Consider the following 19387-nt stretch of genomic DNA (forward strand, 5'->3'; position numbering starts at 1 on the left):
CTCCCTTGGCCTCTGGGGCAGGGATTTTTCCTGGCCCTTCCCCTTTCCCCCTGGCCGAACCACCCACTGTGCCAGAAAGGCAAGTTTGCGTTTGTTGAAACTCTGATCACGGGAAATTGGGGGGCTCTCATGTGAACACTTGAGAGGAAGCCTTGCTGTACTGTGCTGGCCGTTTGCCAATGGTGAGGGAACAGAGCCCTGCTTTTATTCTTTCATCAATATTTGCACTTCATTACAACTTAGAATGGGCGCTGGGCCCTAGGGCTTGCTTGGAAAATGGCAAATCAGATATTATGGGGTTCTGCCTGAAGAGGAAATATGGGAAAAGGGAGAGAGAACAGTAATAAAAGAAGCTTCTTTGTCTGTCTATGGGGCCTTTATTTTTTAAAATTATTTAATTTATTTTGGCTGTGTTGGGTCTTCGTTTCTGTGCGAGGGCTTTCTCTAGTTGCGGCGAGCGGGTGCCACTCTTAATCGCAGTGCATGGGCCTCTCACTGTCACGGCCTCTTGTTGCGGAGCACAAGCTCCAGACACACAGGCTCAGTAGTTGTGGCTCATGGGCCTAGTTGCTCCGTGGCATGTGGGATCTTCCCGGACCAGGGCTCGAACCCGTGTCCCCTGCACTGGCAGGCAGATTCTCAACCAGGGAAGCCCTATGGGGCCTTTTAAAGAGCAGATTTAAAAGGCAGTTCTTGGCGGCTCCTCAGTGTGATCAAGGGTCATCTTCTATCCAGCCAGCCAGCTACATGGGGACCCAGCACCTCATCTTGCTGTAGAAAGTTCCACAGAGTTTAGAAGACATCTAGCCTTGTTCCAGAATCGACTTCCTCCTGCATTCTGTTCATCTGGCTTCCTGATCCCTAGGCACGGGCCCCTGATAGCCTCACCTGGCAAGGCCTAGAAGCTTTCTTTGGCCTATTGGCCCCTGACCCTTGGCTTATCACTCTGCTGCCTCACTTAGGCCCTGGTACTCTGCTCCTCTGGTCTTTCCAAGGATGAGGATGTGTGTTCCCAAAGCCCTTCATGGGCTCCTGCTTTCCGGGCCTCGTCTTCATGGGACTTGGGTACCTCTCCCATCCTCTGAGATGCTTCCTTGTTCTCCTGGCTTCCCTCCATAGTCTGCAAGGCTGCCTTTCCTGGTCAAATGTTGTGGGATTGCAGATTGAAGAGGACCCTTAGTGTTCTCACATCCCTCACCTCTGCCATTTTCTCCACAGCATCCCTGACAGGTGGCTCCCCACCAATGTGCTTGGCATAGAGTGACTGCTTAGGTGTCTCTGGGATTGGGAAACTCACTTCCCCCGAGGGCATCCCAGTCCTTTGTTGGATAGCCCTACATACTAGAAAATGCTTCTTTTGGTGAGCTAAAATATTCCTCTTTATAATTCAACCCACTGATTCAAATTCCGCCTTCTGGAATGATTCAGAGTGTCTGCTACTCCTTCCACAAATATTCCCTAGCCCCCTCATCCTTTCTCCTGCTTCACTGTGCCCAGTTCCCTTTGGGGTCCTGTTGCCCCTCTGACTGATGCTCAGCAGTGGCCTTCAGAGCCTCTCCCAGTCCCCACGCCACCCTGGCACCACCGGCCCTGCAGAGGGGTTTTGCCTCTGTGTGAAGTGAGCCCTGGACTGCACCTGAGAAAGGACTTGAACCAAAGTGAGTGGCTCTCAGAGGCCCTGCCAGCCAGAGGAGGAAAGAACTCCTGCAGGAGGCCTGTGCACCTTGGAGGATGATCAAGAACAGTATTCGCTGGATGAACCCCCAGATGAAGGGTCCCTGGAAGGCAATCTGGAAATCTGCCTTGTTAACAAGCTCCCCTGGGAGCCTGAATGTGGCCCAAGTTTCAAATCACTGAGCCGGGGTTTGCCTGTCTGGACTCTTCTGAAGACCCTGGCTCCGTGTCGTCTCAGAAGAGTCTTAATGGTGAAGCAAGAAGGGGTGGGAATCTGAGAACAACTGTCCTACTGAAGCCTTCATCTGGGGACAAAGATTGGAGGGTCTTCCGTCTCCCTGGATGGGTTTCACCAAGTAAAGATTGAGGAGAGAAAGAGAAGACTTTGCTCCTTCTTGGCTCAATGTCCTCAGCAGGTCAAAGGCCAGCCATCAGGGTTGTGTGGGTGGAGTGTTCTCCGTGGGTCCCCTGCAAGATTCTGCACTGTGTCATCTCTAGAGGGCAGCCCTGTACTGCCCTCTAGACAGAATTCGAGATGGGAAGGGATGAAATTAGTTTTCTTCTCACCTCCCCACCTCAGTCCTTTGCCCTGAGCAACTTCATGAGACTTTGAGATTTAGGAAATTCAATTCAATTAGCTTTTCAACATACTCAGTGAGACTCTAATATGTGCCCAGCACTGTGCTAGGGGCTGTGAGAGAAGCCATAAAAGAGAAGGAAGTCCTGCTCCCAGACCTCTTTTAAGTTCTTGAGGAACATAGAATTCTCACCTGCCGGAAACAACAAACAGCACAAGGAGGAGATGGTGAAACTTGGAAACTATTGACACAGACAACGTGGCAGAGCCAAGGAGCACAGAGGAGCAAGACACGTGGGGGCTGGGACATGAAGGAAGGCTCTAGGGAGGAGGTGGGCAGAGGGGCGCTGATTTGGGCCTCAATTAAAACAGGTCTAATTTTTAATAGCTTCATATATTAGGCATAAGACATCTAAAAAGAAAAAGATTCTGGTACATGAAAAATAGAAAGCTATTGTAGGAAGGGGAAAGGGAAGGGAAAGTTGCCTCAGCCCTTAGAATTGTTGGCACCCAAAGAAAATCTAGAGGAATCTCCATTTCACACCACATAGCAATCCTTGGCTTTTGCTACCCCACCCTAAGGTAGGCTCCGGTTGGGGAGACCCGGGCAGGGCTCAACATGTTGTCAAGTTTACCTTGAGCTCCACCACCCGCTGACTTGAGGCCATGGCCAAGGCTTAAGCATTTTGGGGTTACAGAGAATGGATTTCTGTTCAATAAATGGAGCAAAGGTACAGGAAGCTGATACAGATCTTTAAATGAGGTAATGCCTGAACATGCATTTGCTAGCTATTATTGGTTCCTCTGGTCTTTGCATTGGTTATGGCCTTGACAACTTACATATAAATTCGATTTTTATTTGCATAATCAATTTTCCCCATGAATTTTTTTACTGTGATGCAGCATAGAGAACAGATTGGAGAAGACAGAGTAGAGGCTGGGGACCCAGTGGGAGTCATTTCACTATCCAGAGGAGAAACGCTGGTGGTGGGTTTGTTGTATTTGGGTTGATTCATGCATCCCAAGGCAACAAGTTAGTAGATAAAAACAGAAGTCCCCTCTACCTCTGACTTCTGCTCTGCACGCAATTCAGCCATGACCATTTAGAACCAACGTCAGGCGACTTGTGTCTTGCTTGGTTATTGAAAGTAATGGTGACAATTCATGCATTGCTGGAGGGAAGGGTGGATGGTTGGTAGCTACTTTGGCCTCTGTTCTTCTCTTCTCAGGACCTGAATGAGCTGAGACTTCCTCTGTCTTCATCTCCAGGTAACAAGTATGAAGTCAAGGTGTACACTGGTGATGTCATAGGTGCAGGGACTGATGCTGACATCTTCATCAATATCTTTGGAGAGTATGGAGACACAGGTAATGGGTTTGAAATCCTTTCTTCAAAAGCCATGCCCAGAACTACTTCTTCAGTGGGCTGTTTTCCACCCTCCTGGGAGAGGAAGGCAACTCCAGTCTCCTCTAGGCTCTCCTGTTGAGCCTCTCTCTTCTTCTTGTGACGTGGTTTGTCATGGCCTTCCTTGGGCAGCATGGTGTCCATCTTGTCAAGTTTGTGTGTGTGATGTGTTTTCGGAGTAAGTTGTGCTTGGTTTTTTGGTCGACTTAAAATCATCCTGCATCCTAGAACAGACCCAGGCTCCACATCTCCAGGGGACTCATCCTCACTTACTCTCTATCTATCTCCCTAGGCTCCATGCCCATCTTGAATTATATTTTGGGATGTGACTGGGCATGGCCTGATTCATTGCATGATTTTGGGCAGACAAGGATGGGGCCAGGGGATAGACTTACACTTGGCCTCATAGGTGGAGCAGGAACTGAGGGCACAGACACAGCTGCCAGTGTTGGAAGGAAGTTCAGGCCAGCAGAACTGAGACAGGTGGTCTTGTCCTGCTTCTGCCAATTTAAGGGAATACTATAGGAGTCAGAAAGCTACAAAGACATGAATTTTGGACACAGTATATTAAATAATAAAAATGCATTGCTGGGATTTTAAGAAAAAAGAGAAATCTCCAGGTGTCAGAAATGAGGAGAGAACTTACTAAAGTATCAGCTATGAATTGATGCTGTGGATCTTGGAATCAGGGACCCTTTATGTTCAACAATCTACAGGATGGATTTCCATACACATTTGGGGTCAGAAAATGATATTTTGGCTCTGTATGAGGCAAAATATGCAAAAAATTAGAACTACACATAAAGCCAGGATCCCTGAAGTTCACAGGAACATCTTCAGTGAAAAAATAGACTAGGAAAAAAATTGCTCATCAGTATAGTAAACTTATCTCCGTAAGAACTCTAGATTAAAAAGACAGTTGATGGGAAATTGATATCTTAAGCTTATACACATGTGGGCTTGAGGTCTGATTTTACACTACAAGTGTGATTTGGGAACCCTCCCCCTCAGGTACAGAAAATTCATTCCATGCCAGTAATACCCTTCGGTGCTTGGCAGAAGCACTTGCAAGACTTCATGAGATTCCCACAGATAAAGTACTGGAGATGAGTTCACTTTCCAAAACTACAAAACACTCAAGGACACAATCCACCATGACTAACCATCAATAGACACAACAGACAATAAGATTAAGTTCTCCAGAATTTCAGGTAATAGAGTAATCTGAGAAAGGCTATAACTTAAGTATGTTTAAACTGTCTATAGACATGAAAGAAACAGTTAAGGAAAACAACAAGGCACTATGAAAAATACAGTAAATGAAAATATAGTTACTAAATATAAACACTTAATGGATGGGTTAAACAACACAATTAGAAACTGTTGAATAGAGAATTATTTAACTGTAAGAGAAATGTAAACAAAATATGCAGATGTGGCAGAGACATAAAGGGTTGGAAAATATCAGTGAGAGATCATGAGATGTGGAAGAGAGAATAAGTTCTGACATGTTGAATAGGAGTTTCAGAAACAGAATATACAGAATGGGTGAGAGGAAATATTTGAATAGATAATGGCTGATCACGTTTTTTCAGAATTAAGCAAAGATATGACTCTTCAGATTAAAGTAACAAAAGACACTGAACATGATAAATAAAAACAGATCCACATTTAGATTCATTGTAGTGAAGCCAAAGGGCAAGAGAAAGATCTTAAAAGTAACCAGATTTGGTGGATTATTTTCTATAAACGCAATTAGATTGATAGCAAATTCCTATCAGCAAGCTATAGAGGATATAAGTTTATGGAATAATATCTTCAATCTTCTGGGAATTCCCTGGTGGTCCAGTGGTCGTGGAACTACGATCCCATAAGCTGTGTGGCACAGCCAAAAAAAAAAAAAAAAAAAAAAAAGCAAAAACAAAACAAAAAACAAACAAAAAAACCCCAAACTTCAATCTTCTGGGCAAGGACATATATCAACCTACAATTCTGTACTCAACTAGGTTATCATTCCAGAGTGAGGGCAAAATTAATGGATTTCCAAGCAAACAAAGAGAAATAGGACTGACCACTCACTCATAGACCCACGCTTAAATAACCACTGAAGGATATACTTTAAGAAAAAGAAAATTGTACCCAGAAGAAAAGTGTGAGATGCAAGAAACAAAGGTGAGCCCCCAAAATGATAATTATATAACAAATTTAAGCAAGCATTGACTATACAAAATGATACTAATAATTATTATCAAGACCTGAGAAAATGTGGCCCCTAAACACTAAAAGATAGTGATCTTTGAGAAAGAAAGGAGATAATGAGAGTTAAAACATAACTTGGTTGTAGCCCATTCCCCTACCCTAGGAGAGCAGAGAAGTTGATTAACTTTAGACTTTAATACATCAAGTATGCATATTAAAATTGTAAAAGTAACCACCCCCAAATAGAAATGTACAATTTCTAAACCAATGGAGGGAATAAAAGGGAATAAAGACTCAATCGACCAAATAGAAGTCAGGAAATGAAGAAAAAAAAAGCATGGCTACTAGCAAAAAGTAAGATAAGTGTGTCAATAATACAATAAATAGAAATAAACTAAACTCATCAATTAAAGAATAGATATTCTCATATTAAATTAAAATAAGTAAAATCCAGCTTAAATATATGATACATAAATGTCTGAGAATATATACAATGGAATAAAGTATACCAGGAACATATCAACCACAAGAAAGAAGCTGATGCTGCTATATTAATATCCATCAAATTAAAACACTTCATTAGACAAAACACTTCATTAGAAATAAGTATATTATACAGTGACAAAAAGAGCAATTAACCTGGAAAATATGATAATTCTGAACTTGCACAGTTTTAACAACATATTTTCAAAATATGTGAAGCAAAAAATAATAAAATTCTTGGAGAAACTTGACAAGTACATAATCATAGTGGAAGATTTTAATACAACACTCTCAGTAACTGATAAGTCAAATGGCTAAAAATTTAGTATGGGTGCAGATTTTAACAACACAGTTAATAGCCTTGATCTAATGGAAGTATGTAGTTTCCTAAATCCAACTGGTAGAGAATACACATTCTTTTCAAGTGCATAATGACAAATGCAAGTGAATCAATAACATAGAGACAACATTCTTTGATCACAAGTCAGTAAAATTAGAAGAAACTTCAACCTCTGGCCCCATTTAGAAATAAAACTTAATTTTCATTAAAACTAATGATCATCTATAAAATCATTAGAACTTAAAAATCATTAGAACCAATGAGAAAGTTTAATAAAGGTGTTGGATACAAGATTAATACACAAATATTAACATAAACAGCAAGCAAATATTTAATTTAAAAATATATGATTTACAATAGCAATTATATGTCTAAGAAAAACTAGCAAAAGCACATTCTGGAAAAAAATAAAGATTTCTACTTAAGAATACACAAGAATAACTAAATATATGGAGAAATATATTATGTTCATGGATGAGAAAAGACTTAAGTTCAGTAACATATCCAAATTTCTCAGATTATTCTATAAATTCAATGCAGTTTCAGTCAAATTCCCAAAAGGCAATATCCCACAGCTTAAGCTGCTATTAAAATTCATGTCCACAAAGGGCTAAGTATTGCCAAGATAACTTTGAATAATGAAAATAATATTGACAATATTAATAATATGAGGATATTTACCCTGCCAAATATTAAAACATTCAGATCTCTAAAAACTAAAACAGTGAGATATGGATAGAAGGGTAAACAAATAAATGAATAGAATAAAGAGTCTAGAAACACACAGAAAGTGGTATAAATCAGAGGGAAGAGGATGAAATATTCAGTTACTGATGTTTAAACAATTGTCTAACCATTCGAGAAAAGATAAAAGTAGATCTTTTTACCTTTCATCATACACAAAAATAGGTTCCAAATGGGCTAGAGACTTAAATGTGAAAAAGCAAACTATGAAATTTTTAGAAGAAACTTTGAGTGTCTTTTTAAAAATCTCAATTTAGGATAGAGTTTCTTGAACAATTCACTAAAAGCACAAACAACAAAGGGAAATATTGATAAAGTCCATTAAAACAAGAAAAATGTCTATATGCTAAAAGCCATAGACAAAGGAAAGACAATAGAAAAATATGATAAAGTACATGAACAGGAAAATTATGGAAGAGCAAGGTCTAAATGGCCAATATATATATGAACCAATCTCTCAAATGTATGTATTGAATATATATATGAATGTCTTTCCAAATAATCTTTTAACCTTTTCAAATAATCAAGGGAATGCAAATTAAAACCATAATTAGACACCATTGTACACACACTGAAACAAAATTTTAAATATATGTGTTAATAATGATTATGGGGAATGGGAACCCTCATGCACTGCTGGTGATAATTGATGTAGTACAGCCATTTTGGAAGGTAATTTTGCAACACCTAATACATTGAAGATGAATACACCTCAGGACCCAGCAACTCTATAGGTGTCTATTCAGATCAGTTCTTACAAATGGGCAGCAGAAGGTAAGTACAAGAGAGTCCAATTCAGTGCTATTTACGATAGCAATCAACTAGAAACAATCAAATGTACATCGGTGAAAGAATGAACACATAATAGTGTTTTCTTCATTCAATGACTATTATACAGAAGTTGGAGGAATTCTGTTACTAGCATCAACAGAATAATCTCAAAAGCATGATATTAACTTAAAAAAAAGTAAGTTGCACAAGGGTGTGTGATGATAGGACGATGGTAACAGGAGCAATAGCAACGGCCCACCCCTTATACAGCACCTACCATCTCCAGGCGCTGCCCTAAGGGCTTTGCACACATCCATTCAGTTAATTCTCACAGCAGCCTCAATGAGGTGGAGCCCTTATCATCCCTATTGTATAGACAAGGAACTTATCTTAAGACAGAGCAATGTGCACTATGATGTTATTTCTGTAAAATTCTAAAACATTCAAAAATAATATATTTTCTTTATGGATACATACATGTGCAAGCAAAACTTCATGGGAACAATGGATACCAGTTGACTATAGTGTTTGTTTGTGGGAGGGTGTGGCAGGGGAAGGGATGGACCATGAGACTTTAGACCTACCTGTCATGTTTAATTTCCTTTAAAAAAGAGAAAGGCCTAAGTTAATTACACAAAATGTTAATATCTGTTATACCTCTTACATCTGGGTGGTGGGTACATGGATGACTATTATTATTATCTATATGTTTGAGTTGTGGCCATTTAAAATTTAGAAAAATTTGAAGAATCAAATTTTGGAAAAGAAAGAAAACAGAATAGCATAAGCAAAGCCTGGTGCTTAGGTGGGGTTGTAAGGGTGACTGGTAGACCTCGGAGGGTAATAATGGAAAACTGAAAAGTAGAAGGAACAGGTTAGATCAAGTCCTAACTATGTGCTCAATACCTGTGTGACTTTTGGCCAGTTGTTTAACTTCTCCAAGTCTCAGTTTCTTCATCTGCAAAACAGAGTTGATAATACTTCCCTCCTAGATTGTGCCGTGGAATAAGTGAGGGAAGAAACCATGTTAAACACCCAGCAGTGTCTGATAATACTTATCACCACTGTTTTCCAGAGGAGTCAGGCCTAAGGAAGCCTGCTGGCTGATGTCAGGGTCCCAGCCACAGCCCCTAGACCAACGACCATGGTTGTGTTCCTGGTTCAGGACCAGCAGCCGGTAAACAAGGCAGGGCCTCAGGTCCAGGGATGGGGGAGCAAATCAGTTTACTAGGGTGGGGACTCTGGGCTAAGGCAGAAATCAGAAGCCCAGTTGTGGGTCCTGGGCACAAGCCACACACAAGGCAAGCCTTGGCCTTGACTGGTGGCTGGAGGGATTTAAGGAGCCTGTAGATCTTGGGGGTGAAGCTGCCCTTTTTTTAAAAATTAATAAACTTTATTTTTTAGAGCAGTTTTAGGTTCACAGCAGAATCGAGTGGAAGTACAGAGAGTGTCCACATACCGCCTGTCACAACCCACCACCTCGCACCGTGGTGACTTTTGAAACCATCCTTCCGTGGGCAGCCCATTAAAGTCTGGAGCTGTTTCTCTCTCGTCCTCTGGTCTCCTTTGTAACTTTCTCATGTGTCTGTGCATACAGGTGAGCGTAGGCTGGAGAATGAAAAGGACAACTTTGAAAAGGGAGCAGAAGACAAGTTCACAGTGGATGCCCCGGATCTAGGGCAGCTCATGAAGATCAATGTTGGCCACAATAACAAGGGGGTGTCTGCAGGCTGGTTCCTGTCAAAGGTGGGTTCAGCTGACTGTCTGTGGTCCCTTGGCCTGGGAGGCAGGAATTCTGGCTCTTCAGAAGTTATATTTCAGCCCTAACTTCCCTCTTTAGATCTGTCTCCACTCTTCTGCCTAAGTCCACTGGCCAACCATGCTGCCCTCCCAGTAGCCTCCAAGGCTTTGCTTGTGTTATCACCTTCCTAGAAGGACCACTTCTGTCATCTGAACCCAGCCAGGGTCTGATCATCCTTCAGGGCTCTGCCATGAAGTGTTTCCCCTCTGGCCACCAGAACCTCTCCCTCCCATGAATGTCTATAACCCCGCGGGCTTGTAGCGTTCATTTCACGTTAATCATAAGCTACATTGTGACTTATCTTGGCCTGTTGCTTTGTACCTCAAACTTCTGGATCTCAGGTCCTCATAATTTCACCTACCCAGGACTAAGTGAAGAATCAAGAAGAAAGCAAAAAGGCTTCTGAGAAGCTAAGACATATCTGGCTCAAAGTTCATGAGGAGAGCTCATGTCCCTGGCATTACCTTGCCCTGCCCTGATTGTGAAGGCAAGACCCCTCAGATTCTCACTCAGTGCTTGCTTATAATCCCTTCTAGCAAACTTGCTACCTGTAACTTTAAACCTATAGCAGAAAATTAGAAGGAAAAAGAGACACTGTAATTGGTAGGGTTATTGAGAACTGTAATGGGGAGTCAGAGAAGATATAAAAATCCAAAAGAATATTGAAAAATTATGGAAGTCTGAGGTCATTTAGAAAATGGACTATGTATTTTCCTTAGTCACGAGCTCTCCATCTATTTCAGCTCATCAGAGAATGATAGGAAAAGATTGATGTGTAACATATTTTGGAAAATATTTTGAAAAGGTCTTATGGCCTAAAAACAGAAAACCCTCGGATTATAATAATTTGACTATTTAGAATGAAGCTGTCTGATAGTTGAGGTTTTGTTATTCCTTAATTTATCATCTTGTGTCAGTTAGGAACATATTTGGCTGCAAGTATCAGAAAATTGAAGTGCAATGTTAACCAATCAGGGGCTTATTTTTCTCATCTCACATGAGATACAGATATGGTCAGCTCAGGGCTGGTGCAGCTGCTTTCTGAGACACCTGGTCTCTCGCTATGTCACCATCCTCAGCCTTGTGGCTTTCATCCTCCAGCTTGTTGTCTCATGATCACGTGGTGGCTGCTGAACCTCTCTGCATCTTATCTGTGTTCTAGGCAGGAAGAAAAGAGAAGACCAAAGGGGAAAGACATTTTTCTGGCAAGTCTTGCTTTATTTTGAGAGAAACAAAACTCTCCTTGGAGCTTTTGCCTGTGTCACGTGGCCACCCTAGCTACGTTAGAAACTGGGATTTCAAGTAGGCTTTCCAGCCCTCATAGTAGAAGTAGGCTAAGAAGGTGATTGGAAAGGGTGTTGAGTAAGCATCCTTGAGTGTCTGCCACACGTCTCTCCATAACTAGCCTCCAAGTTCCTTGAGGGCATCTCCCAGCTCTTGGCCTGGGACAAGGTGCTGAATCAGTGAAGCAAGGAATGGCCAAGTGTCCTTTGGAAAGAGGGGGCTGGCCTGGCCCTAAGAGCAGCCAGCCTAATTCTGAATAGGGTTCCAGGAGGCTAAGTGGAACTGCTGCTTGGATTGGAGAAGAAATGAGGCAGGAGTCCAGGTCCCAAAGAGCCAATGTGTGGGCAGAGGTGTGTCTTCAGGGCAGATAAGGGAGAGGAGGCAGGTGTGTTTTAGGACCTCAGCCAGGATGGGGCACAGAGCAGGTACCTTGAAGCCCAGTTCCTTCATCCTGGGAGGGAAGACTGAATGAAAACACAGGTGTAGTGGAAGGAGCTGCAAAGTGCACCCAAGGGCCTGAGGGAGGCCTTGATGTAGTCGTTGCAGCTGTACTTTTTGAAGGCAGCTTCCTTCTTAGTCACCTGGGCCCTCACCCCCTATGCTCTCGGAAGCTATGTGAAAGAGACAGATTTGCACACCGAAACAGGTCCTTTTGTCATCTTCCTGCTCAAAGGACAGGGCAGCTTGGCAAGATGTGAAATATATGGGTGAGAACACTTTTTTCCTTTAAAACATTATAAATCTTGTTCTGTTACCTTCTGAAATTTGACATCAAAGCCAAGCAGACTTATTTCTTTCTGGACAAACTGTTTTGTGGTTTTTCATCCAGGATGCTTATGGGATTTTTTTCTTTTTATTTATAATTTAAGTCTTGCCAGATAATGTCTAGGAGTAGGGTCTTTGTTAGTTCATTCATCTTCCCTCCTCTCCCCTCCTCTCCTATTTCCACCCTTCCTCCCTTCCTCCATCCCTCCCTCCCTCCTTTCCTTCCCTCCCTCCCTCCCTCCTTCCTTCCTTCCTTCCTTCCTTCCTTCCTTCCTTCCTTCCTTCCTTCCTTCCTTCCCTCCCTTGTTTTTAACTTCTCTGGAACAAGTTGAATCTTTTCCATGATGCCTAGGATTATTTGTTTGTTTATAGCTCAGAAAAAAGATTTCCTATTATACACTAGATTCTTGCTTGAATGGCTTTTTTTGGGTCTCTTCTTCAGGAGCACCGGTTATCCATTTATTGCATCTCCGCTCTCTGTCTTCCAAAGATCTCAGCTTCCCTTTTATTCCTTTCACGTCTATTTTCTTTGCATTCCATAGGAACTTGTCAAATTCTCCCCCACCTCATTATTGATTTGATTTTTCACACTACCAGTTGCATTTCTTTCTCCTATTAATATGCATTTTAATTCTGAATGTTTCTTCTAATTATTTTTTTCTTCTCACAAAAGTAATATATATTTATTGTAAAAAGTTTAGGAAATACAAGTAAGCAAAAATAAGATAATCTGAACCACCATAATTTCACCACCCAGAAATTACATATCCTCCAGGCATTTTTCTGTGAATGAATACACATATGTCATTTTTAATAATGGGTTCATAATAAGCACAATATTTTACAAACTGCTTTGTTTTTACTTTCAAGTGTAACATGCCTGTTTCCCCATGCTATTGAAATAGAATAACATTGATATTTCACAATGTAATTTTTAATGCCTATAATATTTCATTGCCCAGATATACCATGAATTATTAAACCAATTCCCCTTTGTTGAACATTTCAATTTTTTTCTCAAAATTATTGATACTATGAATTGTGCTGCAACAAACATTCTTGTAGCTTATCTTTATACACATCTATGATTATTTCCTACAATTAATTCCTAGGAGATGGTTAAAGGGCATGCAGAATTGTAAGAACTTTGATGTATTTGCTGCTGTATAGTATTGCTTTCCTGGATACCTTTCTCATGTAATCCAGCTCTCTTTTCATATCATTTTATTGCCTTTTCATGCAGCCCTTTCTATTTAAAGATGTTTACTCCTGTTCATAAAGACCATATCTTCTTATATTCTATTACGCATACCCGTTTCTTGAATTCTTTTTCTGTATCCTTTATCCAGTCCTTTCCAGAGTTCTGCTCTTCTTCTGATTCCTCAGAATGATGTTTCCTTCCTCCCTCCCTCCTCCCTCCCTCTCCCGCCTTCCTTTTCTTTTTTTCCTCTTCTTACTGGTTACTAGTCAGACACTATTTTAAACCAGAAGCCCAAGCAGGCTACTTTCAGTGTGAGATTGGTTATTCTCTTTGGAGCCAGTATTATGTGTAGGGGCAAGTTCAGGGCCTGGTTGTCAGGTCCACACCTGTCCCCCGAGTGCCAAGGTGGGTGTCCCTCCAAAGGTTCACTGGCTTCTGAAGAGCTCCTAACAGTCTGTTCCTTTAATGTAAGCCAAACCAAAATGCTCCTTGGGGATAAGACATAAAAACAATTCAAGAATTTTGCAGGTCAGAACACCTGGATTTACTAGATATTTTCCTGAAGGAAGAATTATGATGAGAGAGGAGGAAGGAGGGTTTTAGGTCCCAGGTAGGGTGGGCTCAAGCTGAAAACCAGAGGCTAGAGGAAACCCTGGGCCACCTCTCATCACTTTGTGACTACACAATGCATAGCCAGCCCTAACCTCCTGCCTTCCCTCTTGACTGGGTCTCCATGCTGCCCCCTCCTCATCTAACCTCCACAGAGACGCCAATTAAAATGCTGTTAAGTTGTCTGCGTTTCCAAATTTGACACTTGCACAGCACGTCCTCCCATTTCGAAGTTGCCCGGTTGGTTGCCTTGGACATCACATGACAACTGCTCCTTTGGTGTTTATGTGTGAGGGCTTGGTGGGATAAAGCTGAAAGCCAATGTTATTAACCCCTTCATAAGTCATCTCCGTCCTCTTCTCCCGTAGTCAATTGCCCGTGTGTGTTCCTCAGCCCCCTGTTCTTTATCCCCTCTCCGGGGCTGGCATCCTCCCTCCCCCAGGCTTTGCACATGGCTTGGGTCCCCGTGTCTGCTTAGTCCAACAATCGTGACTGACTCAACTGATCAGTTCAGCTCAATGACCACCACAAAAGAGCAAGAGTCACAGGATGGAACATTAAGTTGCCAGTGGGCCTTGTCCTTGGCCCATCTGCTTCAGTAGAGGACTTGCTTGAGGCCCCACAGCTCTTCAGTGGCAGTACTGGCACCTGCCCCAGGCCCTCTGGACTCTGAGTCTGGACTCTCTCCACTGTGCCATGCATTAGAAAATCCAGAATTGGGTGGATCACCTGCCACATGCCTTAGGGAGAGTAAGTTCAACCAGTACCACTGGCTCTAACAGGAAGAGGAGACAGAGGCTAATGAACAGATTTCAGGGACCTCAGGTAGCCCAACATGGCCTCATGTCACCAATTGATACTCAACATTCAACAAACATTTACTGATTTATTATTATATCCTAGGCCCTGAGCTACCAACTGCAGCTGTTGCAGTGAACATGGTTCTGCTTCTAAAAGAGACAAGATGAGTTCCTGAATACTTCCTTACTATAAAGCAGGTTACTTACTTTAACCTTATATTCCAAAACTGCAGGGAAAGTCCAGCTTTCAGTGAACAAACATTCTGTCCTAAGTGTCCCACATGTGCTGATCAAACCAAATTTCCCAGTTTGAAAATCAGAAAACAGAATCACCCCAACTTTAATGCGAAGGAGGATGAGATGAGTCTTACGTGAGGTACAAAAAAAATGTTGGGTGAGTTGTGCCTGATTGGGCAACAGAGAAGGCTTCAGGGAGGGTCCGTTGGAGCTGGGCCATGAAGATGGGCAGGCTTTTTCAGGGGGAGCAGGGGGGAGGACTCCTTTGGGCAGAGGGGATGACAGATGAGGGGCAGCTGGAAGGTGGCACAGGGATACTAAATAACTGGACCAGGGCACAGGGCTCAGAGAACTGAGAAATAATGTCAGGGAGAAGGTGAGGGCAGGACCACCACAGGCGCTGATCAGAATAAGCCATCAAAGGTCTTTATTGAATGAGGCAGCCGAGGCAGTAATGAAGGAGTGGGTGTGTGGGCGGGCTCAGCGGGGAGGGATGAAGTGTAGAGGAAAGGGAGAGAGCATTGGGGGTGTCACCATTCAAATGCTGTCATTTACCATTACTCATATTTGTGGTATGTTACGCAGTAATTGACACAGTATTGCAGTGTGATGAGCGAGGTGCAGGGCGTGTGGGGAAGGAGGAGGACACTGACCCCCCTTCCTTCGCTGAGCTTTGTTCCCCCCATAGAACATTCCCTTGTTCTTCCATGACACCAGGTCTCCCCTGCTAAGCCCTGGATGCCAAGATTTTTTTCCAAGTAGGTTTGTAAACTCCAAAGTCTTCCTCTTTTATCTTCTCCTGTGTCAAAACCTATCTGTCCCTTGCCCTATGATCTAAGAACTCCAAATGTAAACCACAGTTCAATAGTGGTTCCTGGAATGTGGCGATGACTGCTTATGAGTCAAGCAAGGGCCACCTTTACTGGATAACAGATATGCATGTTCAAAGGGATGATTGGAAACAGGGAGAGGTCTTACATTCATTTCCTGCCCCGTGGCTGATACAGAGAGGGAACACTGTGGATCACCCAGACTGTCTGCATCTCAGGCACCTCGGCACGTGGGCGGGAAGGAGGAGACCCTTCAGCTTCTCCAGATTGCCCTATGTGTGTGGGGTTTGTTTCTTCTGCCCAGAATGGGTCTCCGCTCCAATCAGGTTATGGAAAGTTGGTGGAAATTATTCCCATATGGAGGAGGGAGAGCTGCTGTGAGTCATGGTTGACTCTCTACACTGATCTGCAAGGTATCGACTCCAAGTCAAACCCCATGTGCTCACACAGACATGTTTACCCTGTGCGGGAGGAAATGCAGGCTCCCGTGTCCTGGACTGTTTGGATGTGTCTGTGAACCATCTGGAGAGAACCAGAAAGAAAGAACCCCTGCTTGGCAGCTTCATCTTTTCCTCCTCTTTTTCGCGGTTGGTTTATCCTTGGCTTTTCGTAACGGTGGTCTCGCCTCGTAACTGCTGTGTCCCTGTTGCTGCAGGACAGAGCGGGCTCCACCGTGGACAGGCCCCCTTGTCTGGCTGCCATCTCGCCTCCCAAGGGCTCATGTGCCCTGGTTTCCCTCTTAGAAGGTCAGCCCAGCCTATAGGCTTGTCTGCAGGTGAGAATATTCCTCCAGGAGATAACAGCTCTTATCTTCCATTAGGTTATTGCTTCTGTCTGTCTGTCTGTCTCTCACACACACACTCCAGGTGTGTGCTTCTATCATTCATGATAAAGGCCACTCTGTCTTTCCAGTCTTATTTTACAGTTGTCTCTGCCAGAACAACAGACTGTGAAACTGTGGTCTGAAGGGAGCACCACCATTTCATTCTGTTAGCAAAAACCATTCCTGAGCTGTCTTGAATTCTTAAAAGGAACTTTATGAAAACTCAGGGATGTCTGGGCAACTTGTGAACACAAGTGGAAAAGCTGCTTATTCTCCCACAGAGGGGCCCTTACTAATATCCTTTAAGCAACAGGGGTCATGGGTCCCAAGCAACAGGACCCATATCTGCAGAGGCCAGAATGCCTTTGGGAGAGTCCTCTGCCACGTCCCCCTGGACAATCTTCCTGTGCCGACGTAGGCTCCTTCCACATCTCACCTCTCTGCTCCTTCCTATAGCACTCACCATTTGCTACTAGATGTGTTCCAAAATGTTCCACCCTCTGGGAGCCAGCTTCCTCCAGCCTCATCCTGCAGACCTTGGGACTAACAGATGTCATCAGTAATTGTTTATATATTTCAATACTCATTTGGAAAATTCCCAGAACTGTTCCTGGACTTTTATACTTTTTATATCAGTGCTTAAGTGTTTATGTCTCAGCCTTTCTTTGTGATTTGGTATTTCGGAATGTCTAATTTTTAGAATCTTGTTGGTTATTCAAATATTCATTCATATATTTTCTCTTCCCTTTGTGGTTCAGCTGTGCAAGCTAGTTTAGTCCTACAGAGTTATTTAATGGCAACGCATTCTATTTTTCAGATTAGATGAACTTCTCAAGCCAGGAATGTCCATCAGCTATCAGGCCAGGAGAAGGCCTTTTATTGATGACATCTTTGTGAACTGTGAGGGTGGTTTGTCATTTGCTCTTGGAATTATGGCTGGCACACCAGTCTGTGAACATTTAAAGACAGAAATGGTGAATCTGTATATCTGTCAATTAGTAGACTTGACAGCTTATCTGATAAACTAAGTCTTTTCTTTTTTTTTTTTTTTTTGCGGTACGCGGGCCTCTCACTGTTGTGGCCTCTCCCGTTGCGGAGCACAGGCTCCGGACGCGCAGGCTCAGCGGCCATGGCTCACGGGCCCAGCCGCTCCGCGGCATGTGGGATCTTCTCGGACCGGGGCACGAACCCGTGTCCCCTGCATCGGCAGGCAGACTCTCAACCACTGCGCCACCAGGGAAGCCCTAAGTCTTTTCTTTCTTCACCTTGCTTTTCCAACCCTGTGAGGGTCAGCGTAAAGGGGGTCAGGAGGTATAGCCCAGATCCTTGGCTCCCCAATCTCCCCACAGCCTCAACCCTGGGAGAGGAAAGACATAGAGAAATGTGCAGATACGTGAATTGGGAGAGGCTGGACTTCCTTTCAAGACAGAACCCCTTCTGGACAGGCCACAGAGGTCTCCAGGCACTCAGCTCTGAAAGTACAGACACTCGATAAAAAACAGCCAGCTCTGAAGGCTGACTCACACCAACCAAACTTACAAGGGACTGATTTATAAACCAGAGATTGAATGCTGATGTATCTGGAGAGAGAACGCTGGCGGGACGGCTGGTCCTGGCCACTGGCTCAGGCCACTGACCCCTCTCTGGTGGGTGGTATACTCAGGAGTTCAGCTCTCAGCCCAGAAGATTCCTTGATGAACATTGCATTAGAACAAGGTGAGATGCCTTTAGGAAGACCAAGACATGCCCTGTTTCCACACTACAGACACTTTGATCTTAGGAAGTGAGTCTTTCACTGAAAATCGGAGCCCCACTCTGTCAGGCAGTCCTGGGAGTACCTGGGCAGATATTTTTACTTTCCAACTCACCCTGTCTGTCACCAGATGCATCTGCCTTCCCATTATGACTGGAGGACTTGGTCTGGTTATTGACGATCACACTTATCTTAGAGTGAGTTTTCAGTTGGATGTTCCTGGGACATTTTAGGAGGGCCCCTCAGCTCCTTGGTGAGCTCTAGAAAACACATTTATCTCAGCCTCGCCAACATAGCTCACATGTGAGTCCCCGTGGGGGCTTCATGGATGCTCAGTTCCAACTTCACTGTCAGTGGCTGACCTTTTCCAACCTGGTCACCAGATACTGGGATTCTGTGTGCCAGATTCAGGGCTTGTAGTTCCCTTTGTGTGGACTCTGCTTCTCAGCAAGAAGGTCAGAATCCCAACCTTCAGCAGGTGAGGAAGATGGTGGTCTTGATGCTGTCTGTAAATCCAGGCTTCCAGTTCTAGCACCTCAGTCTCACAGGGTCCATTCTGCCAAGTTTCTTGCATAGCATTTTTTTAATGATCCTTAGCAGAGGAGGGAGCAAGACTCAGTAATTCAAGGAGTTAATTGTCAGTCATCCCTGTTTGACTCTCAGTGCTTTGCAAGGTTTTCTTGACAACAGGTGTGTCCTTGTGATAAGCTTTCCTTGGGCCACGAGGAAGATGAGAAAGTATACTTGGAGTTCACTCAAGTGATGGAGGAATGGATTCGGTCACCAGGTGTGACCTCAATGACACTTAACCTTCCTTTCCTCTCTTCTCCTTCCCAGATTGTCATTGAAGATATTGGGAATAAAAGAAAATATGATTTCCCTCTTAACCGCTGGCTGGCCTTGGATGAAGACGATGGCAAAATTCAGAGGGATATCTTAGTGGGCGGAGCTGAGACCACAGGTAGAACAGAAGAAAGGGGAGGCCCAATTGGCTAATATTTCACTTTCTGCCTGAGGGTCAATGTTCTCATCTGTGGGTCTGGAGGCCTGCAATCAAGTGGGAAGCAGCCATGTCTTTAGACAACATTCCT

At 43.4% G+C, this 19387-nt stretch overlaps 1 protein-coding gene across 2 annotated transcripts in view; it reads left to right on the forward strand.

The window, feature by feature from the left end:
• LOXHD1 (lipoxygenase homology PLAT domains 1) overlaps nucleotides 1–19387 on the forward strand; it is a 213373-nt gene that overhangs the window by 34462 nt on the left and 159524 nt on the right. For both annotated transcript variants that reach the window (XM_007465616.1, XM_007465617.1), the window contains exons 5-7: nucleotides 3521–3619; nucleotides 9791–9939; nucleotides 19134–19257. In XM_007465616.1, the coding sequence (XP_007465678.1) occupies nucleotides 3521–3619; nucleotides 9791–9939; nucleotides 19134–19257 (372 nt within the window). The remainder of the gene's footprint in view (nucleotides 1–3520; nucleotides 3620–9790; nucleotides 9940–19133; nucleotides 19258–19387) is intronic.

This window comes from Lipotes vexillifer, unplaced genomic scaffold, assembly GCF_000442215.2.
Source record: "Lipotes vexillifer unplaced genomic scaffold, Lipotes_vexillifer_v1.1 scaffold36, whole genome shotgun sequence".
Lineage (NCBI taxonomy): Eukaryota > Metazoa > Chordata > Mammalia > Artiodactyla > Lipotidae > Lipotes > Lipotes vexillifer.